This window comes from Leptopilina heterotoma, unplaced genomic scaffold, assembly GCF_015476425.1.
Source record: "Leptopilina heterotoma isolate Lh14 unplaced genomic scaffold, ASM1547642v1 Lhet_157, whole genome shotgun sequence".
In the NCBI taxonomy this organism is placed as follows: domain Eukaryota; kingdom Metazoa; phylum Arthropoda; class Insecta; order Hymenoptera; family Figitidae; genus Leptopilina; species Leptopilina heterotoma.
The window spans coordinates 654,758-680,884 of record NW_025110871.1 but is presented as its reverse complement, the minus strand read 5'-3'; the positions used below and the strand labels follow the sequence as shown (position 1 = coordinate 680,884).

The window sequence follows — 26,127 nt, the reverse complement described above, 5'->3', positions numbered from 1 at the left end:
TAATGCATTTAAGAAAAAACTTTTTTTTTTATTAACAAACTATGTACATATTTTCTTAGTTTTCTTTAGGTGCATTTTCTTCTTCAATGTTCAGTTGTGTGCAAGTTTAATTTACATTTTCATTATTTATTAAATATAAAATATTAAAAATGTTGACAAAAAAAAAACGTCTTTTGTATTGTATATTTTGTAATATTGTAATTTTGAAGAAAAAAACATTTAATAAGAATGTAATCGTAAAACGATATTTTGTAATTTAAAATAAGAAAAAAGGACTATTTTCTACAATAAAAATATTTTCATAATTTTTCATCAAAATTAGATTTCTTCTTTAAAACCTAGCATCTTTTACTTTGTCAATCAAAATTTCGACTTTTAGTAATTTACAAAAACTTTAAAAAGTTTCAATTTCAATGTAGTAAAAAATAATTTATTTGGTTTTGACTTTTTTCGATTTATACCTTGGCGTGAATGTTTGTGATTTTCTTTTCTTTGAATTTCCATCGAAGAGATCTGAAAAATTCGTTGTATAAATAGAAAGAGAAAAAATTAAATGGATTAAAATTGGTTTTAATAGAATAAGGAGTTTGCTTTCAAACCTTTGTCGGGTTCCTCGCCAACTTCGTCTCGATAATATTGTGCATCGTCGTCCTCTTCATTTTTATGTAATTCGACAGATTCCTTGGCAATTTTCTTTATTATAATATCTCTCTCGCTTTGCTTCTTTTTCATTCCTTTCAATGATTTTTCCTTTGCTTCTTCTTTCTTTGATTCCTTTCGTTTTACATTCTCCTCTTGTGTCTTCTTTCGATTTAACTTCAAATTCTTTTTCTTCTCTCGCTTCTTTGCGATCAATAATTTTTCCTCCTCTGATTTAACGATTAAATCGTGATACAGAACTTCACCCTCCAAGAGTCCATTTTCTACTTTTACTAACTAAAATGAAAGAAATTAAAAACAAAATGACTTGTAGTGATCAATTTTTTCATGTTTCATATAATAATAATTAAATTTCCATATAATTTTTCAACAAAAAAAAGTTTAAATATTTCCAAAAATGTTAATAATCTCCTTCAAAAGAATTTAATTATTTTTACAAGTAATAAAATTTTTCACATGAATTTAATTGTTCAAAATAAAATGTAATTAAATTCGTTGCAAGAATTCAATTATTTTCATAAATAATAAAATTTTTCATAGGATTTCAATTATGTATTTTTAATACAATTTTAGATGAATTCTTCGAGAAATGTAATTATTTTCAAAAATTTTTTTGCAAGAATTCTATTAAAATTTCACAAATAATGAAATTCTTCGCTGAAATTCAAATATTTTCAAAATCTACTACTTTAATAAAATTTCTCAAAAGAATTTAATAATTTAAAAAAAAGTAATAAAACTCGTTGCAAAAATTCAATTATTTTCATAAACAACAAAATTCTTTACAGGATTTCAATTATTTAAAAAAATGTAATAAAAATTCGATGTAAGAATTCAATTATTCTACTAAATAATAAAATTCTTCACATGATTTTAATTATTTTTAATACAATTTCAAAGTAAATTCTTCGAAAGAATTCAATTATCAATTATCAATTATTTTTAATAACTTTTGATAAAGTTCTTTGAGAATTTTCAAATTCATTTGTTAATAATTTAATTTCACAAAATTTCGATTATTCGGAAATTCTTCAATTAATTATATATTAGAAAATAAAAACTTGAAATAATTTTGAAAAATTTCGATTAAATGCTTTTTGGAAAAAATTAGTTCCATACAATTTTTAATTAAAAGTATAGAAAATTAAAAGAAAATTAAAATTTTCAAAGATTTTATTTTGAAATCTTTACAAAATTCCAGTTAATTTCTAAAAATTGCAATTATTAGTAACTTCTTTAAAATTATTATCTAAAACTTTAACTGAAATTAATTTTTAAATCAATTTTTATTAGAAAATTCTACGAGAATTCAATTATTTAAATACAAACATAGATAATTTATTGAGTAATTAAATGTTTCTTGAAATTGAATTCTTATAATTTTATAAACAAATTTTTAAATAATTGAATTCTTTCGACGAATTTTAATCAAATTCTTAAAAATAATAATATTTTTCGAGGAATTCGATTAAAATTGTATTAAAAATAATTAAATTATTGCGAAGAATTTTATAAAAAAGTTTCAAACAATTGATTTTTTCGAAAAATTTATATAAATTCTATTTTTAATAATTGAATTCTTGTAAAATTTACATTTATTTCAGAAAATAATTTAATATTCGTGTAGAATTTTGTTAAAATTGTTTTTAAATAATTGAATTCTTTTGGGGAATTTTATTAAAATAATAGATATTCAAATTATTGAATTAAGAAAAATTTTTGAAAATAATATTTATTTTTTTCTGGAAAATAATTGAATTCTTTCAAAGGAGTTTATTAAAATTTTTTGAAGATAATTTAACTTTTCAGCAACAAAATTTTATTAAATTTTTTGAATATAATTGAATTTTGTCGAAGAATTTTGCTACTCAATTATAAAGAGAATTTAAATGTTGACAATATTTTTTAGATTTTTTAAAAATAATTGAAATGTTGATGAGAATTTTTTTTTTTTAATTTTTGAAAATAATTGAATTTCTGGAAAGAATTTTAATATTTATGAAAATAGTTAAATTCTTTCAAAGAATTGGGTTAAAATTTTTAAAATTGAAACTAATTTCCAACAGAATTGAAATTAAAATGTAGAGAAAATAATATTTAATTTTGCACACCTGCAATGTGAGTCGTGGACCAAGTTCAAAAAGTCGAATAGCACTCTTTCCACTTTCGTGATTTCCACGGGATGTCAATTTTTGTGGTAATGTCACGTGTGATGCTGGATCATCTTCAGCCTCACTTTCCGAAAGCGCTGCCTTTGTTATAAATTCCGAAAAATCCTCGCATTTCGCGAGATTCGGTATTTTTGCTTGCATTAATTTTTTCACATTTCTTGAGAGGCCAACTGGCGCAATTTTTATCGCATAATGACGAAAATCAATCATATTCGTTGTTGAATTGTAATTTAAACAAACACAACGACGAATTGTACTTAAATTTACCTGTAAATTTAAATAAATTTCATAAATTTAATGACAATGTAATTTTGTTAATAAAAATGAATATAAAAAATAAATTCTCTTTTTTAAAATGTAGCTTAAAAAAATAGTTACGGTTGTTAAATTAATGGTGGGAAACATATTTTGAAACATTGACGCCATTAATTTCATGTGCATTCCCTCGCCACTGAAATTATTCAAAACAATGAGAGGAGAAGTTTTAAATGCTTCCTCGAACACTAATTGCTTTTTCGTCATTGACACTACGTCTCGAGAAAGTGAGAAATTATGCAATTTGAACATTAATGTTGGACCTCTTGGAACACTGCGAAAAAATTGTACATTAATACAAAAATAAAAATTGCATAGAATTATTTTATTAAAAATTTGTTTAAATAATTGAATTCTTTTGTGAAATTTTTTGAAAATAATTGAAATTTTATTAAAATTTTTGAAAATAATTGAACTTTTGAGAAAAATTTTACTACTTTCGAAAATAATTAAATTTCTGCAATCATTTGTAAATGCTTTAAAATTCCAGGTTGCGTGACAACCTTATGGTAAAAATAAACTAGTACTTAATAAAATAATATTGTTTAATAATATATAATTAATAAAATTTTAAAAAAACGAAATTTTTAATATATAATTTAAGAAATGAATATTAATTTACCGGCATAATTTGAAGTACATTCCATTTTCTGTTCTCGTGAAAATTGCCATGTGCGAAACGTGAAGAACACCGGCGACTGATACAAAATCTTTGATAGTATTTCGTTTACGTTCTTTTAAATCACTAGCTGTAAATGGCTCCATAACGCGTCGAAAATCACGAGTTAATTCAACAATATGTTCACCAGGTAAACCACGATGAATGACAAATGAATGAGGAGCGCGAACGAGTTCCTCTTTTTCCTGCACGTCCAATTGTTTATTACGCCTAACACAACGTCCCTAAATAAACATAAAAAAAACTTACAATTGTTCCCTTTTTTTTAAATAAATAAAAATATCCCAAACATGTAACAAACAAAAAATTTATACCTTATTCTTACGACCCATTGTTTTTTATTATAAAAAACTATTTATTTTTTATTTTGCTCTGAATATTTTGTTTACCAAATTCTTTTTCTGGTAATATTTAAATATGTATTTATTTCAAATTTCCTTGTTTTTATTAATCTTCGTAAATTTTTTTTTATTTATTTTATTGTAAAATTATCAATTCTCCTTCAGTAAAATGACTAAAATTGTCAAGTTCTTTTAGGTTATGTCAACTTCAAAATCCCACGTGCAATACTCAGAGTTGGGTAGTTTTACGAATTAGAATCTCTTAAAGGTGTTTTCATCACTGACAATGTTGCCTTGGGCAGCATTTTCATGAAAATCGTAAAATTTTTTCCTATAATCACCCAACCCTGTATTGTTTACATAACCTCAAAAATCGAAAGATCTGTCAAAAATATACTTGAAATTGAAATGTCAAAAAGCATGCGTATAAAAAAAAACGTCACAGATAATTAATGTTTATTAATGTCATAAACATTTAATACAAAATTCTTGTTGAATATATATGTACGTGTTAGTGTTTTGTGTCAGTGTTTTCTGTATATAAGTCTCGAGGTCAAAAAGTTTGTTTTTAAAACGTAAAAAATATATGATGAAAAGTTTTCTCCAAATAACGTTTGCAATAATATTGAGAAAATAAAATTGTAGACAGAAAAAAAAGAATATGGTATTCATGGATATTTTTCGGAGTTTCTTTGGTTTGAAAAAACACGACGATCAAAATTTCAGGTAAGAAAAACAATATTGGTCTATATTGTTAATTTGATGGATTTTACTATTAAAAATTAAGTTTCTAAAAAATTTTTGCCTATGATTTATATTAAAAATAGCTCTTTTTATTTATTTGGAACAATTAGATTGAGGTAAATATGTAATTTTTTAGGTTAAATACAATTGAGAATAATTCATTGAATATATATGTAAATTTTTCGAATGATGCAATATTGTTTCTTTTTTAATTTTAGACCCGAAGATCCGAATGAAAATAAATTCCGAAAACCAATTTGGATTAATAATGATGATGATGATGACGATGAGTACAGTAGTGATTTCAAGTATATATAATATAAACAAAAATTTTCTAAAACAATTCCTTTTGTTTTTTTTTCTTTAAATCTGACATAATTTTGCTCCTTTTATGAAAAATTAAAAAATCAATGATTCTATTTTACTATTTTTTAATTGAATTTTGAGAAGAATTCAACTATTTATGAAAATAATTTAATTCTTGCAAAGAATTTTATTTTTCTCTTTTTTAAAAATTTGAATTCTTGTGAAAAATTTTATTTATGAAAATAATTGAATTTCTGAAAAGAATTCAATTCTTTTTAAACAATTGATTTTTGCGAAAAAAATTTTTTAATTTTTTTGAAATAATTGAATTTCTTAGAAGAATTCAATAATTTATAAAAATAATTGAATTTCTGAGAAGAATTCAATTATTTATAAAAATAATTGAATTCTAGCGAGGAAATTTATTTAATTCTTTTTAAATAATTTAATTCTCGTGAAAAATTTTGTTATTTATGAAAAAAAATTTAATTTTTGCAAAGAATTGAATTGGATCTTTTTTTTAATAATTGACTTCTCTTAAAACATTTTATTATTTAGGAAAATAATTGAATAATTGTGAAGAATTAAAGAAAGAATTAAAGAATTTATCAATTTTCTAAAATATAATTAAATTTCCGTCAAGAATTCAATTATTTATGAAAATAATTAAATTCTAGCGAAGAAATTTATTTAATTCTTTTTAAATAATTGAATTCTCATGAAAAATTTTATTATTTATGAAAATAATTGAATTTTTCAGAAGAATTTTATTATTAATGAAAATAATTGAATTTTTGAGGAAAGTTTTATTATTTATGAAAATAATTGAATTTCTGAGAAGAATTTTATTATTTATGAAAATAATTGAATTCTTCCGAAGAATTTTATTTAATTTATGAAAATAATTTAATTCTTGCAAAGAATTTTATTTAATTCTTGTTAAATAATCATATTCTCGTGAAAAATGTTATTGCTTGTGAAAATAATTGAATTCTTGCTGTAGAATTTTATAAAAAGTTTTTAAATTAATTTTTTTCGAAAATTTATATGAAATATTTTAAATAATTTAATTTCTGTGAAAATAAATAAAAAAAATATATAATTTTTTAATTTTCCAGTAGTCATCAGAATGGAGGAAATGTTCATGTCGAAATATTTGGCGATCCATTTGATATAAGTCAATTTGAATCTCAAATAAATAATATAATGAAAAGTTTCTTTGGTGGATTTTCAGGACAGAGGGGAGGATTTTTTGATCAATTCAACGGTGAATAGAATTTATTTCCTTTTTTTCAATAATTTTTTTTTCCCTAAAAAATAGAAATTTTTCTAAAATACATTTAATTTCCATTTTTTTTTCTGATTAAAGATGATTCAACTACAATTTTCGCCTTACCCGAACCGCCAGGACACTCACAACGATCGGGCAACAATTTACGAGATCAAATTTTACAACGTGAATTCGATTCAATTGATAATTCTCAAAATCAAATAAAAGCAGATCAGGATTTGGATGGAAAGTAAGGGGCAAAAAAAGAAATTTTGTTATTGAAATGAAATTATTAAAGAGAAATAAGAAATAATACATATTTATTTACAGAATTAATAAAGAATCTCTTGTTAAATTTTGGCAAGATCCATCTAGTCGACAAATTGAATCAATAATTCAGCCGGAAAGGAAATCATGCACTGGATTTTTTTCTGGATCATTGTCATCAACTCGAATAATAACAAGAGGCGACGGTACTGTTGAGAAACATCAAACATTTAAAGATAATGAAGGCAATGAAAAAACTGTCGTTCGTCGACAAATTGGCGATAAAGTTCACGAACTTATTAAAAATCGTGATAAATCTGGAATTGAAACAACAACCGAGAATTTTATCAATATGAACGAAAGTAAGAAATATTGAGATAACAAATTTTTCCTTAATTTTTCCATTAGCCAGGCAATTTTTTTTTATTCGTTAAAATTTTTTGATACTTTTTTAAAATTAATTATTGAGTGTGAAGCCTGCATTACTTAAATGATTTATATTTTTCATATTTTTCATATTTTATTCATAAAATAGTCATTACTAAAAAGTGAAAATCTTATCTTTTTCAGACGAAATAAAAACATTTAATGATAATTGGAAATCGGACAATGATCAAAATTCACAAACTGACTTTGGTCCGAGAAATTTATTCCCCTGGCATCAATTTTTTGGCCCCGGTGCAAAATTGTAGATAAAAAAAAAGTAAGTTTTTTTTAAGATTTAAAAAATCGTTTTCTATCAAAGATTTAACAAATAAAAAATTTTTTAACCATTATCTTTACATTGAAAAATTATATATATCAAATTTTATTTTTTAAAAAAAAGTAGAAAAAGAGTTTTAATAATAGCAAAAAAAAAATAAAAATTTATTACAAACTTTTAAATAAATCTTTTTCATTAAATAAAAAAAATTTGTGAAAAGTGAAAATGTTTTTTTTTAATTAAACAGTACAATAATAAATATTTTCCCAAAGTAAATTAAATCTTTAAATAAATTTGAAAATACATAGAAAATTTTGTTCTTTGAAAAATTTAAATAAAAAAATAAAAATTGTACTTAAATTAATTGCAATTGTATAAAATTAAGAGATAAAATGAAAAGACTAGGGTAATTTAACGGTAAATTGTTTATTTACTGCTTTGTATATATAGTCTGTACATATTACATATATACAATCTAATAAAACATTATTGTACGGGCAATCAAAATGTTTGCTCTCGCCTTTTTTTTTTAGAGAAAGAACCATTTTTATTTATTCCTGAGCGATTACGACGCTGCGCGACTTACCACGAACAAAATTAATAATAATTATGTATTTATTATTTTATAAGGTGCTGCTGTCGTAAAATTTTATTTCTCTTCCAAGTGTTTTTTTTTCACCAACAAATTAAAAAAAAAACAAACAAACAAATATACATTTTTTTCCCCCGAAACAAAATAATAGTTTCAGTGCAATTTTCTTTTAGTTTCTCATTAAAACTATAATTGTATATATATGATATTTAAATTATAAATTATACGTGCAAGCTCACTGAAAAAGAATTACAATACTGATATTAATTTATATTGAATTTCACTTTATTTTCTCGATTTTATTTTCTTTTTCTTAAGATTTAATTTTCCACTTTTGTTTTTTGAAAAAATTCAATAAAACTAAATATAATTTTTTATTATTGAGAAAAATATTTAGAAATAAAATTCTTTAACAATAGAATCGAGAATTTAAAATTTAATTCTTGTTCCTGCAACTGAAATTAAATTGTGCTCATAGAATAAAATTGAATTAGAAATTTATAAAAAATAAAATATGAATAAATTTGATTCGACATAAAAAATACATATCGCGCATTTTCAAGGTGTCTACTATTTTCGTTCAACAAAATTCCCGGATTTTTTTCTCATCTAAATTTATTTGATTTCGAACATAAAAAAATCTACAAATGGCTTTCAAAATTTTTATGAATAATTAAATTCTTTTGACGAGTTTAAATTTTTTGAAAATAATGTTTTTTTTTAAATATTAATCAAAAATTTGGAAAACAATTGAATTAAACAAAGAATTTTTTCTCTTCTTTAAAATAATCTTGTCTGTTTATAATTATAATTAAAAATTTGATTAATTCAATTTTATTAAAATGTATTTTCCCGATTAGTAGACACCCTGATTTTTAATCTAGAAAACATAATAATAGCTTTTAAAAAAACAAGTTATATTTTATAAGACTTAAAAGGGAAAATTTAAAAAAAAAGATTTTCAATTTCATAAAATTGTAGGAGCAATGTGTATAATAAATGTATATCGGTGCACAAGTTTCATATCTATATCTATAATACAAGTTATTTACAAACAAAGATGTATATATAAGAATGGGAAACAATACATTTCTTTTAATTTGTTTACAATATATATTTATAAAAAATATGTTTAAAAAATTTTTCCGAATTATGGAGAGAAATGTTCAAAATTTAATTTTCTCTAAAGAAAATTTTTCATTTAAAAAATTTTTTTTTTTTTAAATTGCAATTGATAAAAATTCGAAGAAGACAAATTTACTATTTATTTACTTAGAACAGTAAAACATATAAGAAAGGGAAAATTAATTAAAATTTTATAAAAATTCGTACATAAAATCGTTTCATTCAAATAAATAACTTTTCATAATTAAATAAATAATTTTCTAAAAATTTTGAACATTTTTCTCAATATTTCGAAAAAAAATTTTCATTTCGTCGTAATGAAATTAAAATTAAAATCCAAAGAAGACATTCTAATGTAATATTTCTCTCTCGCTCTCTCTCTCTTTCAATTCCCAATTATAATGAAATTTTTTAATAAAAGCAAATTGGCAAGAATTTTCAAATTAATTTCACAAAAATATCGAAATAAAATTAATGAAACAATTTCCGATAAAATCTAAATAATTCGATTTTTATTTTATAAATTATTTTCTTATTATTTTTTTTGTACAATTTATTAGTGCTGTACAAGATGGAAATCAGTGATTTATGAGAAATTTTCATATACGATAAATTATCAGGAAAAAAAAACAATTTCAATTTTAAGATTCTTCGGAAAAAAATTTTATTAATTATGAATCTTTGAGAAAGCAAATTTCAAGGAAAGAAATTTTAGGAATTTAAGAGAAAAAAGAGTATTAAAAAAATAGATTTTGAAGAATCTTAAAATTTGTTTTTTTAAAATAAAAAAAAGAGAAAATTTTCCCTTTTTTCCTCTACGAATTCTGTTCCAGACAGTATACACAATATTTATTGTCCCTGTGATAAATAAAATTTTAATTACGTACTTTTTATTATATACAATTACTTATTGGGAAGAAAAACATTTTCTCATTCCAGGGACTTTTTTTTTTATCGTCAAAGAATATAAGTGAAATGTTTGAATAGCTAAAAATTCGTATGTCCTGCAATTTCAATTAAATTGAAATTTTTATTTTTCTAACACACGCTAAAAATAAAGAAGAAAAAAGTTCGAGAAAAATCAAAAATTGGTTAAAAAAAAGGAATTCTTCTCATTCCTTTTACATTCTCTTTTTCTCTCTCTTTCTTTCTTACAGAAATCCAAATGGATTTTTATGCGCAATCAAATCATTTACTGCAAAAGGTAAGTAAAATTGAATTTCAATTTTTCAAAAGTAAAATTTTACATTTAAGTTTATTGTAATTTTGTATCCAAATTGAACTTGAAATAAAATAAATAAAATCTAATTTTACAATAATGTAAAAAGAATTTATATTTTAACTCTCATTTTTAATGAAAGAGAAATGTGCAATTTCATTTGTAATAAAATATGCACTCAGATTAAAATTTTCTACAAGAAAAAAAAGTGACAAACGAAAAAGTTGTTTCAATTTGACAAAAAATTTGACTGCCAGTGAATTTGAATGATTTGTTTTTTCATAAAAATCCTCTTTCATTTCTATGAAACTTTCACTACAAAACGTTAGAACAATTATCCTAGCATTTGTATACGGTCATAATTAACGACAGTCAGGTGATTTCTAGTTTTATACAATTTTAGGGGGTTTGGCTTTTGAATAATCAGTACATTATGTCTGAAAAAAGAAAAAGAAAATTTTTAATTTCATTTAAAATAGAAAAATTGAAAAGTGAAAAAAAGGTTCTTGCAGGGCTCGAACTAGGTCTGTAAATTCCGTAAAAGTCCGTAATTTTGTTTAAAGTCCATAAAAGTCCGCTTTTTGGAAAAAAAAGTCTGTACAGTCCATAATTTGATTTAAAAAGGTCCGTGAAGTCCGTAATTTGATTCAAAAAGGATCAAAATTTAAATTATCTTTAGAAGTAATTAAATTCTTCTTGGAAATTTAATTATTTTCAAAAGTTTTCCTCAATTCAATTCAATTCAATTTCATAAAATTTTCCAAAAGAATTCAATTATTTAAAAAAAAAATTTAATAAAATTCTACACAAACTTTTAATTATTTTCAAAAAATAATTAAAATTTCACAGGAATTTCATTTTTTACAAATTTTTTTTTATAAATTTCTTCGTAATCATTCAATTATTTTCATAAATAATAAAATTTTTACGGGGATTCAATTATTTTCGTAAATAATAAAATTCTTTTCCAAAATTCAATTCTTTTCGTAAATAATAAAACTCATTGCAGAATTTCAATTATTTTTAATACAATTTTAATCGAATTTCTCAAAAAATGTAATTATTCTTAAAAACTTTATTAAAATTCGTCAAAAGGATTCAATTATGTATTTAAAAATTTGTTGATAAAATTAATTTTTTTGAAATTTTTATTTTCTAATATAATATTCAATTGATTGAAATTTTGTAAAATTGAATTGTAAACAAATTAATTTGAAAATTCTCAAAGAACTTTTTTTAAAAATTATTTAAAAATAATGGATTTATAGAAGAATTTTAGATAAAAACACTAAAAAAATTAAATTTTGGAGAAATAACAAACTATTGCAGAAATTCAATTATTTTCTAATAAAATTCTTTTGATGAATTCAATTATTTTCATAAATAATAAAACTCAACATTTAATTATTCAATAAACTATTTATTTTTGTGTTTAAATAATTGAATTCTAGTAGAATTTTCTAATAAAAATTGATTTTCAGATAAAATTTTAGATAATAATTGAATATTAAAACCAATATAGCGTTAATATTTAAAAATAATTGAATTTTGAATTTAATTTTTTGAAATAGTTTAATTGAATTTTTTTAATATTATTTGAAGTTTTTATTTTCTAATATTTATTTAATTGAAGAATTTACAAATAATTGAAATTTCGTAAAATTGAATATTGTAAACAAATGTAGATTTGAAAATTGTCAAAGAACTTTTTCGAAAATTATTAAAAATAATCGATTTGTAGAAGAATTTTAATTAAAAATTCTTGTAAATAATAATTAAATAATTGTAAATGATTTTATCACTCGGTCATCTTTAATTATTATAAAACATGAAGAAATCGATCACTCCGAGTCGATATCTTCATGTTTTATTGTTATAAAAATTTAATTTATAGTTTTAAGTAAAATGTTCTCTTATTTGATTTGGACTGTTTATATTTTTGTCACTAATTGGTCCGTAATTTTTCATTTTTGTTTCCGTTTCCGTATTTTTAAATACTTTCACTGGTTGGAGCCCTGGTTCTTGTAAAAATTACTTAACAATGAAAATAATTCTAATTACCTAGGGGAAAATCACTCTTGTCCGAAACCTTCCGTTTCTTCGATAGCATAATTCAGTTTCTCTACCATTTGATCGTAACTTTTGTATGGCGGCAGATCCAATCGATTGAAACATGTGTGTGACCTTGGTAGCCAAGTATCTTTGCCAACTTTCTCGATACAAAATCTTTGTGGTCCATTGCTTCCTATAAAGTTTGGAGAAAAATAATTTTAAGGTATTCAAATTTTTTAGAGTTTTTTTTTTCATCTTTTAAATATCGCTCAATATTTTACCCATTAATTCAGCAAAACCTCCAACTGGAACTCGACAAGTACCGGTGACAAACTGTAAAAGTCTCGCTCGTTTTTCACTGTCAGTTGATCGAACAAACTGAAATAAAAAAGAAAGAAAAAAAATTAATTGCTAGTATAAGAATAAAAAAAAATAGATAAAAATATAAAATTACAAACCTGCCAAAACCAAAGAACTTGTTTACTATTTCTCGTGTAATGCCTGTAAATTGTATTTCTTTGCCAGTCTTCAACGTCAATTTCCTGCATTCCACAAAGCATAAGTTCAAGTTCACGTTCATCAAAATATTTAAGCCACTCGAGTGGAACGACAGAATTGAAACCTTCTAAAAATGCTTTTGTTTGCTCTTCAATTCCACGTGTCATTCGCCATTCAGTCATTAAACGTATATATTCCTCTTTATTCTCTTCGACAACACGAATTTTATCACCATTCTCTTTTAATTCATGATGTATAACTTGGCCTAAAATTTCAAAATCGACACTATAATACAATTCGAGTCCGCATTCATCAATATTATTTTCTTTTATCCAAACGAGTGACTTATAAAATTCCGGATCAATTGATTCAATGTCTTTCATTATTAATTTTTTATTCAACATTCGCTTGTAAAATGGCATTGTAAATCCACTGTAGATGAAGCGACCGTGATAAAGAGCCTATGACAAAAGAATAATAATTAATTTGAAATATATTCAGTCGGAGAAAACAGGGCTCGAAACCAGTATTTCAACAATACAGACTTTAAGGACCAAAAATTGAAAAATTTAAAATTACGAATCGATTACTGACAAAAAATATAACTAGTTACTCTAACATCTTCAAAATTATTTTCATCAAATTAGTAGAAACGACTATTTATTGGTAAAATTTGCTAATTCAAAAGCAAAAAGTCAGTCACTAATTCAAATTAGAAAGCATTTTTACTAATTAAAATTTAGAGTTTAATATTCGATTATAATCTAAAATTTTACGTTAAATTCAGTTGTAAATCAATTTTTATTAGAAAATTCTACTAGAATTCAATTATTTAAATAAAAAAAAAATTTATTGAATAATTTAATGTTTCTGAAAATTGAATTCCCATAAAGAATTTTATCAACAAATTTTTAAATAATTGAATTCGTTTGACGAATTTTAATAAAAGTTTTAAGAATAATTACACTTTTCTAGGAATTCCATTAAAATTGCAATAAAAATAATTGAAATTCTGCGATGAGTTTGATTATTTATGAAAATAATTGAAATTCTTAAAAGAATTTTATTTACAAAAATAATAATTGAATCCCTGTAAAAATTTTATTATTCATGAAAATAATTGAATTATTTAGAAGAAATTTATAAAAAAAATTTTGTAAATAATTGAATTCCTGTGAAAAGAATTTTATTTACAAAAATAATTGAATCTCTGTAAAAATTTTATTATTTAAATGAAAATAATTGAGTTATTTAGAAGAAATTTTGTAAAAAGAATTTGCAAAATAATTGAATTCCTGTGAAATTTTTAATTATTTTATGAAAAAAATTAAATGTTTGCGTAGAATTTTATTAAAAATTTTTTTAAATAATTGAATTCTTTTGGAAAATTTGATTAAAGTAGTAGATATTAAAAATCATTGAATTGAGGAAAAATTTTTGAAAATAATTAAATTTCTTCAAAGAATTTTATTACTCTCGAAAATAATTGGAATTTTAATAAGAATTAAAAACAAATTTTTTGAACATAATTGAATTTCTGCCAAGAATTTTATTACTTTTGAAAATAATTGAATTTCTGCAATTTTTTTAAAATTCTCCAAATAATATCGTATAATTTACGAACTTTTCGTTCTTTTTCTATCAAATTACGGACTTTACGGATCTTTTTTTTTTACGGACATTTAAGGGATTTACGAATTACGAACCTAGTTCGAGCCCTGAGAAAAGAAACGAATTCTTAAAAAAAAAGAGAGAGAATATTACCATTGCAATGAATCTGCCGATAAATTTAAAATACTGAAGATGATCAGGATTCACGTATGAGGCTGGATTAATTTGTAAACTGTAATTACTTTTGTTGGCGTATTCAAAAAGGCAATACATTGGATTAAGCACCTCGTGACTCAAAAGGAAGAACCATTCTCTGCAAAAATAAATTTTTTGTTTAATGAATTTTCTACTTTTTAGTTTATATAAACACAGAAGTAGAAGAAATTACCTAGAAACACCACCATAGTCGAGACCCTCTTCACCTTTAAAAATTATGTACAATCTACGTCTCAAGGCAAACGCTTCGGCGTTCATTATTTGATGATATGAATCCTCAAAGAGTGTTTGTCGACTGACACTTATTTTTATATGATTCGGCAAAGCATTTGTTTGACACAAGAAACGAAATTGCGACAGTTTCCAACGGAACGATCTCTCGTAAGCCCTTGGCACACGATAGGCTCCCTTTGGTCTAAAATCATTAAAAATCAACAATAAAAAAAAATACTTTTTTATTTTTATTTCATGTTGCGAGTAAAAATGAAAAAAAATTCTCACCCCTTTGGAGCGCCGGGTCTAGGATCTTGGAATGTAGTTGTTCTTGAATTGTGATCGACAAAATAACGTACACCATCTTCCGTTAAACGAATTTCCCATCCATCTGGCAATTGTGGTTCGTCCATTCCCGTTTCTTGTCCTTGTGTTCGTGGATCTTCCCACTGTGTTGTTCGATTTTTATGATTAACATAATAAACACGACCCTCGGGTTGTTTTCTTCGTTCCCAACCGGCTGGTAATGGTCCCAATGCATCGTCTTCTGAATCAACAGCAGCCAATGGCGTTGTTGAGGGTCCAGCGACGGCAATTGGAGCACCATGATGATGATGATGATGATTCGCCTGGGGATAAAGAAACCTTTGATTTCCCTGTTGAACGACAAATTGACGTTCGCCCTGCCATTGTTGAAAATGTTGTAGCCTCTCTGTATTTGGTCTTTGCCACGTTGTACTTCTTGTATTATGATCCACATAGTAAATTCGTCCTCGTGGATCTCTTCGTACTTCCCAACCCGGTGGCAGTGGTTGTGGTCTCTCCCAGGATGTACTACGAGTATTATGATCCACATAGTATCTGCAGATTTTATTTTTCAAAATTAATTATTTCATTTCGAAATTAATTCTTTCTTTACTTCAATTGATGGAAATTTTTAATATAAATATTATTCAATTCTAAACTAGATAGTAGATTTTCTTGGTTAATTTTTACTGTAATATTCTACGATCTTTTAATCTTCTATCGTGCTTTTTTTTTAACTTAGTCTACCAAGTTCCAATTGATCCAACTTACTTAACTGTCAGATAGTCATAAGAAATAACGTGCGATAAATTTATCAGGCACTTATCGAGAAGTGGATCAAGTGGGGCTTAAATTTTATAATGTAGTCCATAAAAATTCTCAGACTTCGCAATTAATTGAAAAAAAGTAGCAAAAAGTAGCTTTCAAACTAAAAAAAGTAATAACAAAGTAGCTATCGAAAAATTAAACTTGACGACAAAAAAAAATAGTTTTAGACACTTGACAAAACTGAAAAAAATTCCATTCCATATTTTTTATTTTCCTGACTTTTTCCTAATTTTCAGAAAAAGAATATTTACTTCTTTCTTATCCTGCAAATAAATTGAATTTCTGCAACGAATTTTATTATTAAAGGTGAAATTCATTTTCTTTAATTATGAATTTTATTATTCATGAAAGAATATAAATATTTATGAAAATAATTTAATTCTTGCGAAGAATTTTATAAAAAATTACAAATAATTAATTTCTTTCGATTAATTTTATACAAATTCTTAATTTAAATAATTGAATTCCTAAGAAACTTTTTTTATTCATGAAAAGAATTCAATTCTTAAGAAGATTTTTACAAAAAATTCTTTAAAAAATTGAATTCTGTTTGGAAATTTTATGAAAATAGTAAATATTAAAAATCATTGAATTGCCAAAAGTTTTTAAAAATAATTAAATTTTACAAAGAATTCAATTAAAAATTTCTAACAATAATTGAATTCTTGCGAACGATTTTATAAGAATTTTTTAAAATAATTGAATTTTCAAGAAGAAATTTATTACTTTTAAAAATAATTAAATTCTTCTGATAAATATTGTTATTCATGAAAATAATTGAATTTTGCAAAGAATTTTATTAAAATGCCTGAAAATAATTGAATTTTCTGAAATAATTTTATTATTTATCGACATAATTGAATTCTTAGGAAGAATTTTATTAATATCTAAAAGAATAATTGAATTATTTCAAAAAGATTTAATTAAAATTGTATTTAAAATAAGAATTTTATGAAAATATTTGAACAAAATTGAATTCCTGTGAAAAATTCTAATATTTTTGTAAATAATTGAATTCTTCCAAAGAATTAAAAAAAAAAAATTTTTTTAATAATTGATTTTTTCGAGGAATTGATATTAAATTTTTAAGATCAATTACATTTTTTGAACAATTCTTGTAAAATTGTATTAAAAATAATTGAAATCTTGCGATGAATTATATTATTTATAAGAATAATTAAATAGTTGCTAAGAATTTTATTAGTTATGAAAATAATTGAATTCTTGCGAACGATTTTATTAGAACTTTTTAAAATAATTGAATTTCTGAGAAGAATTTCATTAGTTATGAAAATAATTGAATTCTTGCGAACGATTTTATTAAAATTTTTTAAAATAATTGAATTTCTGGGAAAAAATTTGTTATATTTAAAAATAATTGAATTCTTTATAAAAATTTTATAAACATTCTTTTAAATAAATAATTTTTTCGGAATATAATAAATATTATGATAATTTTATTTTAAATAATTGAATTTTCCTATTAATTAATTTAAAATAGTATTAAAAAAAAATTGAAACTCTTTGATGAGTTTTATTATTTATGAAAATCATTAAATTCTTGCTTAGAATTTTATCACAAATTATTGTAAATAATTGAATTTCCATGAAAATTGTTATTATTAGTGAAAGTATTTGAACTATTGTGAAGAATTGTATAAAAATATTGTTAAATAATTGATTTTTTGGAAATTTTTTGGAAAATGCTATTCTAAATTAATTAAATTCCTGTGGAAATCTTTACTATTTATGAAAATAATTGAATTTTGGATGAATTTTATCAACTTTTTTTTAAATAATTGAATTCTTTTGGGAAATTTTATGAAAATACTAAATATTGAAAATCATTGAATTGCGAAAAGTTTTTGAAAATAATTAAATTTTACAAAGAAATCTATTAAAATTTTTGAAAATAATTAAATATCTGTGTGGTATTTTATTAAATTTTTTTTTAAAATAATTGAATTCCTAAAAAGCATTTTATTATTTATGAAAATAATTGAATTTTGCAAAGAATTTTATTAAAATGCCTCAAAATAATTGAATTTTCGGGAATAATTTTGTTATCTTTTGAAGAATTATTTATGTAAATAATTGAATTTCTTTGAAAATTGTAATTGTTAGTGAAAGTATTTGAACTATTGTGAAGGATTGTATAAAAATTTTGTTAAATAATTGATTTTTTCAAAATTTTTTTGATAATGCTATTCTAAATTAATTAAATTCCTGTGGAAATTTTACTATTTATGAAAATAATTGAATTTTGGATGAATATTATCAATTTTTTTTTAAATAATTGAATTCTTTTGCGAAATTTGATGAAAATACTAGATATTGAAAATAATTGAATTTCGAATATTTTTTGAAAATAATTGAATCCTTTTAAAGAATTTGATTATAATTTTTGAGAATATTTTTTTTATTTCTGGTATTAGTGAATTTAAAGTAGTGGAAATTCTCAAAAGAAAGCAGAAATAGTAGGTTTTAGTGGATGAAATCTACTGTATTTAATAGTAGACTGGTAAAAATTAAAAAAAAAACGCTCAGGTATTTGTAATTTGAATAAACTGTTCTTCCTGGTAAAAGCGTTGATGCCCCAAAAAGATATAATTTTTAACGACGCGTTTGTAACCCAAGTGTTAACATCCTTTCTAACGTTATTCCCTATAGAATCTCGTTAGTTATTTTATCATTGCTATTTTCTTTTAAAAATTTTTTTCAAAATAAACTTCACCTTTTCCTTAAAAAAAAATTAATAATAAAATATTTTCCAAATTGAATAAAATGCACAAAAATACTGACCGTCTACCGTAAACGTCGTAACGCATTTCCCAACCGTTTGGCAATGGTTCCTCGGTCGAGGCAGCGGCCTGTTGTTGATTTCCATTTTCCAATTCATTCGATAAATTCCCAACTGACGATGAATCACCACTATTAACAGCTGTCGTTTGATTTGCCGGAACAGCAACTTGTGATGTTTGTGATTGTGCCGATGCCGATGGCACAACAACAACAACATTATTCGCCCCCGTTGTCGACGATGATGATGACGATGAATTATGATTACTCGTTGTTCCATTTGTAACCACGGGACTATTACCACCGGCTAATTGATTATTTGAATTAATTGCCGTTTGAGAAGAAAAATTAAACGAAGGCGATGCATCCTCCGTCCCTTGAAGTCTCAATCGTGCTCGAACTCCACCATTTAATATACTTCGATTATTCGTCCCGTCACTGTTCGAAGCACCTGTTGACAAATTTTATTTTACTCTCTCTTTCTCTCTCTGATTATAATTTTATGTAAAATTTGGTAAAATAAAATTATATATTAATAAAATTTCAGAGTTGGAAAAAAAATTTAATTTTGATTTTTCCCTGATTTCCAGACTTTTTCTTGACTGATTTTAACTTTTTCCCTGACCCTAAAGAATATTTTGATTCACTCAAAAAATGATTTGATACTAAAAATAAAATGTTCTATTACAATTATTTACGAATTTCCTTAAATTGTAAAATTATTCAAAAACACCAATAACTTCATTTTTAAATAAATATATTCAATCATTATTATTTTTTTCATGGAAATTAAGATTTTCAAAATTACTAATTCAAACCTTTTGAAATTCAATAACCTATATAATAATTAAAGTTGACCGAGTGATACAATCATTATTTTTTAATAAAATATAAGAATATTTTTACTCTAATTTCTTCAAAATTATTTTCATCATTTCAATTCAGTTATTTTCTAAAAAAAAAATAAAATTCTAATAAATTCTAATAAAATTCTTCTTTAAAACAATTTTTTAAAATAATTTTTGGAAAAATTCTTCTTTTGAGAATTTTTAAATCCATTTGTTTACAATTCAATTTAACGTGAAATTTCGCTTATTCGGAAATTCTTTAATTAAATAAAAATTAGCTCCATTGGATTTTTGTAATTAAAAGTATGAAAAATTCAGATTTTCAAAAGATTTTAATTTGAAACTTTGACAAAATTCAATTATGTATTTCTAAATATTGCAATTATTAGTAACTTCTCCAAAATTCAATTATTATCTAAAACTTTAACTAGGAAATTAATTTTTTAAATCAAATTTTTATTAGAAAATTCTACGAGAATTCAATTATTTAAATAGAAACATAGATAATTTATTGAATAATTGAATCTTTCTTAAAATTGAAATCTTTTACATTATTTTATCAACAAATTTTTAAATAATTGAATACTTTTGATGAATTTTAATAAATCATTTTTTAAGATTTTTTAAGAATAATTACATTTTTTGTGGAATTCGATTAAAATTGTATTAAAAATAATTAAAATTCTGCAATGAGTTTTATTATTTATGAAAGTAATTGAATCCTTTCAAAGAATTTTATTACATATTTATGAAAATAATTAAATTTTTGCGTAGAATTTTATTAAAATTTTGGAAAATAATTGAATTGTGGAGAACAATTTAATTATTTATAAAAATAATTAAAATTTTGAGGAAAATTAAAAAAATCTTTTAAACATAATTGAATTTCTGCGAAGAATTTTATTACTTTTGAAAATAATTGAATTGTCTTTTTTTAGAATTTTATGGAAATTTATGAAAATAATTGAATTCTTGTGAAGAATTTTTTTTAAAAATAATATTCAAAATAATTTACTAAATCTGAAGAATTTTGCTATTTATGGAAATAATTGAATTCTTTTGATGAATTTTAATAACATTTTTAAGAATAATTACATTTTTCGAGGAATTCGATTAAAATTCTATTAAAAATAATTGAAATTCCGCAATGAGTTTTACTATTTATGAAAATGATTGAATATATTGTGAAGAAATTTTTAAAAATAAAGTTATAATTACAGTGACTGACTTGCTTTGATTATTTTCGAAAAATTTAAATAACATTCTTTAGAAGAATTTAATTATTTTTAATAGAATGTAAAGAAATTTCAATTATTTCAAAAATTTTCAATTATTTATTTATTAAAATTCAATTATCTTGAAACAATAGAATTGAAAAATTTCAAAAATCTTATTTTTCAGAATTTTCAGAAAAAAACTTTGCTAAAATTCAATTTTATCAAAAAAATTTAAGTGTGTATCTTTTTTTAAATTAAGTAATAAAAATTTTAATTATTTATCTTCGCATCAAGAAACATGAATACATTAGAATGTGACTCTTTCTAAAATTCAATAATTTATCAATAATTATTAAATTAAAATACTTTGAAAATTCGATTTGTTAAAAAGTTTTTAATGAAATTCTTTAACAAAATTATTTATTTTCAGTTGAATTTCCAATTTCTATTAATTCGATAATTTCTTTTAAATTTATTTACTATATTTGAATCAGTGACTGATTTTTTACTATCAAATTAATTATTTTTAACAAATTCAAATTTAGAGAACAGTATATAAATATCTATAAAAATTGAAATAAAAAGCGATTTTTAAAATAAATTAAAATAATTAAACTTTTTTTAATTTCGTGAAAAATTCCCGGTTTGTCATAAAATTTCTGGCTTATTCCCCATTTTTCCTGGTCAAATTAAATTCCCGGTTAATAGACACCCTGAAGTTTAAATGAACCTATAAAACTGTTTATGTTTTAATTTGTTTGTTTGTTTTTTACGAACCATGAGATACGGCTGGATTTACACTGCCATTAATAACGGAACATTGATATTGTCTCATATCACCAGGTGGTGTGACATTTTGCATGTCAATTTTGAATCCATCGAACAAAGTGACCAATTCGCCAACTTTGGACAAATGAGATTCATGTTTACTACTCTCGGCAATTAAGTCGAGTGTTAATTCGAGATTTTCAAGTTTTCCATTATAATGAGATAAAATTTGATAAAGACTTAATCTTTTTTCACCGATAAGTGTGTCTTTACGGAATGTACTGTGATCTAGTAAACGAAAATGCAATTGCGAATGTGGTGTAACGAGCACTGTAAACTCCTCGTTCCACTTTGGTTGATATGTAGATTTTGAGACCTCAGTTTTACGAGGACTTTTCTCGTCCACTGAAAATTCGATGTACGGATTTGGTTTCAAGAACGATGAACTCCTCAATATTGCTGTCTCAACTGAAAAAAATTTTTTTTATTAATTATTTAAACATACATATGAATATTATGCACGAAAAATGAAAGTACATTTTATAAATAAAAAAAAGTAGCAAATAAAAGTACAATTTTTAAAAATTCTTATATTTTTTTTTTTTTTTGGAAATTAGAATACTTACTTGTAACACTCAACTGGTGAAATCCAGATGACACAGCTTCCTCTTCAGCACAATTATTAGACATTGTTGGCTTTTGTATGATAATGCGCGCGCGCACAAAAATTATCCACGATAATTTGTTTATTCATTCATGACATCTTTGCAAAATTTGTCCGTCTCTGCACAATCTATAATTAAAATTAAGTAATTTTTCAATTTTATACAAAACATTGTGTATTTTTCTATTATTTCATCATTTACATTTAAATTACAAATTTATTATAAATTCTAACGCATTATCATATTAAATATGAAATTTTATAAACATTGTTTTAATTTTTTCGAAATATAATAAATATTATGATAATTATATTTTAAAAATATAAATAAAAAAATAAATAAAATAGGCCTTTTCATTATCTTACAAATGAATATTTAATACGGTCAAACAAACAAAAATCACTATATTTTAAATAATTGAATTTTTGTGGAAAACGCTATTTGTGAAAATAATTGAATTGCGAAAAGTTTTTAAAAATAATTAAATTTTACAAAGAAATTCAATTAAAAATTTTTAACAATAATTGAATTCTTGCGAACGATTTTATCAGAATTTTTTAACCTTCGGAGAACACACCTCTTTTTTAGGTCATTTTTCAATGCTCAACCAATTTTGAACTGTTCATCTGCTTAACCTAAGAATTTTTTGAAAATATAGTTTAAACTCTGTAAAATAAGTCTGTGTACTTTAAAATCCTTATAAAAAATATTAAACAATAGATAAAAAGCTTTTCGCAAAAAATCGTGAGGTCAAAATGACCCCATGTGTTCTCCGAGGGTTAAAATAATTGAATTTTCAAGAAGAAATTTATTACTTTTAAAAATAATTGAATTCTTCTGATAAATATTGTTATTTCTGAAAATAATTGAATTTTACAAAGAATTTTATTAAAATGCCTGAAAATAATTGAATTTTCTGAAATAATTTGATTATTTATCGACATAATTGAATTTTTGGGAAGAATTTTACTAAAATCTAAAGGAATAACTGAATTATTTCAAAAAAATTTAATTAAAATTGTATTTAAAATAACAATTTTATTAAAATCTTTGAAAAAAATTTAATTCCTGTGAAAAATTCTAATATTTTTGTAAATAATTGAAATCTTCCATAAAAATTTAAAAAAAAACATATTTTTTAAATAATTGATTTTTTCGAATAATTGATATTAAATTTAAAAGCATAATTACATTTTTTGAGCTATTCTTGTAAAATTATATTAAAAATAATTGAAATATTCTTCGATGAGTTTTATTATTTATAAAAATAATTGAATTCTTGCTTAGAATTTTATCAAACATTTTTTTTTAAATAATTGAATTTCCATGAAAAATGTTATTATTAGTGAAAGTATTTGAATTATTGTGAAGATTTGTATAAAAATTTTGTTAAATAATTAATTTTTTCGAAATTTTTTTTTTAAAGAATTGGATTTCTGGCAAAGGATTTTACTATTTATAAAAATAATTAAATTGTTTTGAAGAAATTATTAAAATTTTAGAAAATAATTGAATTGTTTTTAGAGAATTTTAAAAATAATTTAATTCCTGCAAAGAATTTTAGTATAATTATAAAAATAATTGAATTTTATAGAAATATTTAAAAATATTTAAATTCTTCCGAGGAATTCAATTAAAATTGTTTTGAAAATAATCGAATTCCTGCAAAAATTGTTACTATTTATAAAAATAATTGAAACATTACGAAGAATTTTACTGTTTATAATAATAATTGAATTGTTTCGAAGGAATTATTAAGATTTAAAAAAAAAATTGAATTTATTGGAAATATATTAAATTTTTTTTTTAAATTGATTTCTTCCCAGTAATTTAATTAAAATTGTTTTTAAAATAAATAAATTCCTACAAAGAATTTTACTATTTATAAAAATAATTGAATTGTTTAAAAAGATTTATTAAAATTTTAGAAAACAATTGAATTCTTTCGTGGAATTTTATTAAAAATAATTGAATTCATCAGAAGAATTTTATTATTTTTTGAAAATAATTGAATTCTTGCGAAGAATTTTATTAAAATTTTTGAAAATATAAACAATAATAATTAATTTTTTACTTAATAAGTGAATTTTGTAACTTTTGATTATAAAATTATTTTTAATTTACACTTGAAAATAAAAAATTTTGTAATTTGCGTAACAATAATAAGTTGAATTAGTTGAATTGCTATAGTTTATTATAAATTCTAATGTATTATCATGTAATGAATTATTTAAGTAAATTAAAATAAACTTTTTAAATTTTTTTCTTCTGTTCTTTAACTAAAAAAATATTAATTGTAAAAGAATTTGATAAAAATTTTCCTTTACTTACTTTCTTTGCTTTTTTAATATATATTCTACAATATACAAAAATAAATTATCAATATTTCTATCTTTGACTTTAAAATGATAGAAATCAGAGGAAAAAAAAAGGAAATCAATTTTCTTGTGTAAAATATAATTTTGCATTTGTCTTAGAAATAAATGAAACTTTATTCTTCACGTCTTTTTAACAATTATTAATTATTTCAATATTATACTGAAATTTATAATTAGATTACATTGAGGGGAAATTTTTGCCAATAATAACAAATGATGCAGATTACATTATCGTACTATCAGAAAATAAGAGAGACATAAATAACTATGTTTATTTAAATATTTTATCGATCAGTGAAATATAATATATATTTTACGTAAGAAAAATTTTACATTTACTATTCTATTATAAACTTCATAGAATTATAATTTATAATGAAAATCTAATTTATAATTCTGTTTGAAATTTCCATTCAATTGTTTTCAAAAGTTAATGTATAATTTAAAAAAAAATTGTTTTGATTTGCAACAGAAAAAAAGGCAGGAATTATATTTAAAAATTGTTTTCATTTTAGTCATACGAATAATAATAATAATAATGATATGAAATAAATAGATAAGAGTTATTAACGACGTGAATAATAAGGAATCAAGTTCTTTAGTAAATACCCATAAAATTGACATAATCGAAACGAAGAGAAATTTGCAGAATTCTCCTAAATTGTCAAATTAATTGTAAAGAAAAACAAGAATTATGTTAAATGACATGCATTGTAAGGAAAGAAAAAAAAGAATTCAATTGAAAAACAAACCTATTTACAGATCGACAGATAATTTAATTGCTTCTTGATTTTGCAGCATTCTTCGTACTATTTTATTCCTTGGCACAATTGTGAAAATTATTAATTTAATTTTTAGAAATAAGATCTGTAGAAAACACTGACGATTTTGTTATCACCACTTGATTTTTCGTCACTATCAGTTAGCCACCATCTTGGCAAACTCACATACGTCAAACTTTGAGCGTGAAATGAAAGTGCGTCAGACCAAGGCTTTTAAATAAAATAACGACACACGATAATTGTTATATTTTATTATTCAGAAAATCACTTCATTGTTATTTTTTTAAGTTTTATAAGAAAGAAGAAACTTCATCACTTTATATATATATTTTTCTTTAAAAAAAATGAATAATTCGACTTTTTTTTAGCTGAAGTTGATTACTGAAAGAAAACGTTTTTTTAATGAATTTTCCTATGGCGGCGATTTATTATCACATGACCTGAGAAAAGAGCCAATCACGAGCGACTATTATCATAAATGTATGAAATACAAGAAAGTTCCGCTTCATTGAAAATAGGTCTTAATATTTGAGGTATGTTTCAGCACCCTGGTT

The 26,127-nt window shown here is 22.5% G+C and overlaps 3 protein-coding genes across 4 annotated transcripts; 1 reads left to right on the top strand and 2 right to left on the bottom strand.

The window, feature by feature from the left end:
* Positions 1 to 7: 7 nt before the first annotated feature.
* On the bottom strand, positions 8 to 4,398 carry LOC122498697 (protein Peter pan). Its single transcript, XM_043606553.1, has 6 exons — positions 4,140 to 4,398; positions 3,769 to 4,049; positions 3,210 to 3,420; positions 2,772 to 3,098; positions 600 to 936; positions 8 to 513 (listed from the first exon to the last, which is right to left on the bottom strand). Exons 1-6 carry the CDS (start codon positions 4,155 to 4,157, stop codon positions 431 to 433), a joined length of 1,257 nt encoding a protein of 418 aa, XP_043462488.1. The 5' UTR covers positions 4,158 to 4,398; the 3' UTR covers positions 8 to 430.
* A 131-nt stretch (positions 4,399 to 4,529) lies between these two features.
* LOC122498700 lies at positions 4,530 to 8,430 on the top strand. 2 transcript variants are annotated; one of them, XM_043606555.1, is made up of 7 exons: positions 4,530 to 4,892; positions 5,129 to 5,218; positions 6,335 to 6,483; positions 6,586 to 6,736; positions 6,817 to 7,115; positions 7,324 to 7,456; positions 7,990 to 8,430. In XM_043606555.1, exons 1-6 carry the CDS (start codon positions 4,828 to 4,830, stop codon positions 7,443 to 7,445), a joined length of 876 nt encoding a protein of 291 aa, XP_043462490.1. In that variant the 5' UTR covers positions 4,530 to 4,827; the 3' UTR covers positions 7,446 to 7,456; positions 7,990 to 8,430. The 2 variants fall into 2 exon arrangements, with proteins under 2 accessions (XP_043462490.1, XP_043462489.1); XM_043606554.1 differs by lacking the exon at positions 7,990 to 8,430 and having other exon boundaries at positions 7,324 to 7,529.
* Positions 8,431 to 9,013: 583 nt separating this feature from the next.
* LOC122498692 (E3 ubiquitin-protein ligase Su(dx)) lies at positions 9,014 to 25,995 on the bottom strand. The gene is made up of 11 exons (XM_043606547.1): positions 25,544 to 25,995; positions 22,375 to 22,541; positions 21,758 to 22,216; positions 18,919 to 19,366; positions 15,271 to 15,843; positions 14,942 to 15,184; positions 14,707 to 14,866; positions 12,903 to 13,403; positions 12,726 to 12,822; positions 12,454 to 12,637; positions 9,014 to 10,829 (listed from the first exon to the last, which is right to left on the bottom strand). Exons 2-10 carry the CDS (start codon positions 22,436 to 22,438, stop codon positions 12,465 to 12,467), a joined length of 2,718 nt encoding a protein of 905 aa, XP_043462482.1. The 5' UTR covers positions 22,439 to 22,541; positions 25,544 to 25,995; the 3' UTR covers positions 9,014 to 10,829; positions 12,454 to 12,464.
* Between the last annotated feature and the right edge of the window lie 132 nt (positions 25,996 to 26,127).

Excerpts from the sequence above, each read along its gene's own strand:
- LOC122498697 (XM_043606553.1), bottom strand. Across the intron at positions 3,099-3,209 it reads CCACCATTAATTTAACAACC|GTAAATTTAAGTACAATTCG; the intron begins GTAACTATTTTT and ends TTAAATTTACAG. Across the intron at positions 514-599 it reads TGGCGAGGAACCCGACAAAG|ATCTCTTCGATGGAAATTCA; the intron begins GTTTGAAAGCAA and ends CGAATTTTTCAG.
- LOC122498700 (XM_043606555.1), top strand. The coding sequence starts at position 4,828 with ATGGTATTCATGGATATTTTTCGGAGTTTCTTTGGTTTGAAAAAACAC. Across the intron at positions 5,219-6,334 it reads GAGTACAGTAGTGATTTCAA|TAGTCATCAGAATGGAGGAA; the intron begins GTATATATAATA and ends TTAATTTTCCAG. Across the intron at positions 6,737-6,816 it reads GATCAGGATTTGGATGGAAA|AATTAATAAAGAATCTCTTG; the intron begins GTAAGGGGCAAA and ends ATTTATTTACAG.
- LOC122498692 (XM_043606547.1), bottom strand. The coding sequence starts at position 22,438 with ATGTCTAATAATTGTGCTGAAGAGGAAGCTGTGTCATCTGGATTTCAC. Across the intron at positions 22,217-22,374 it reads TCACCAGTTGAGTGTTACAA|TTGAGACAGCAATATTGAGG; the intron begins GTAAGTATTCTA and ends AATTTTTTTCAG. Across the intron at positions 15,844-18,918 it reads TACGACGTTTACGGTAGACG|ATACTATGTGGATCATAATA; the intron begins GTCAGTATTTTT and ends TAAAATCTGCAG.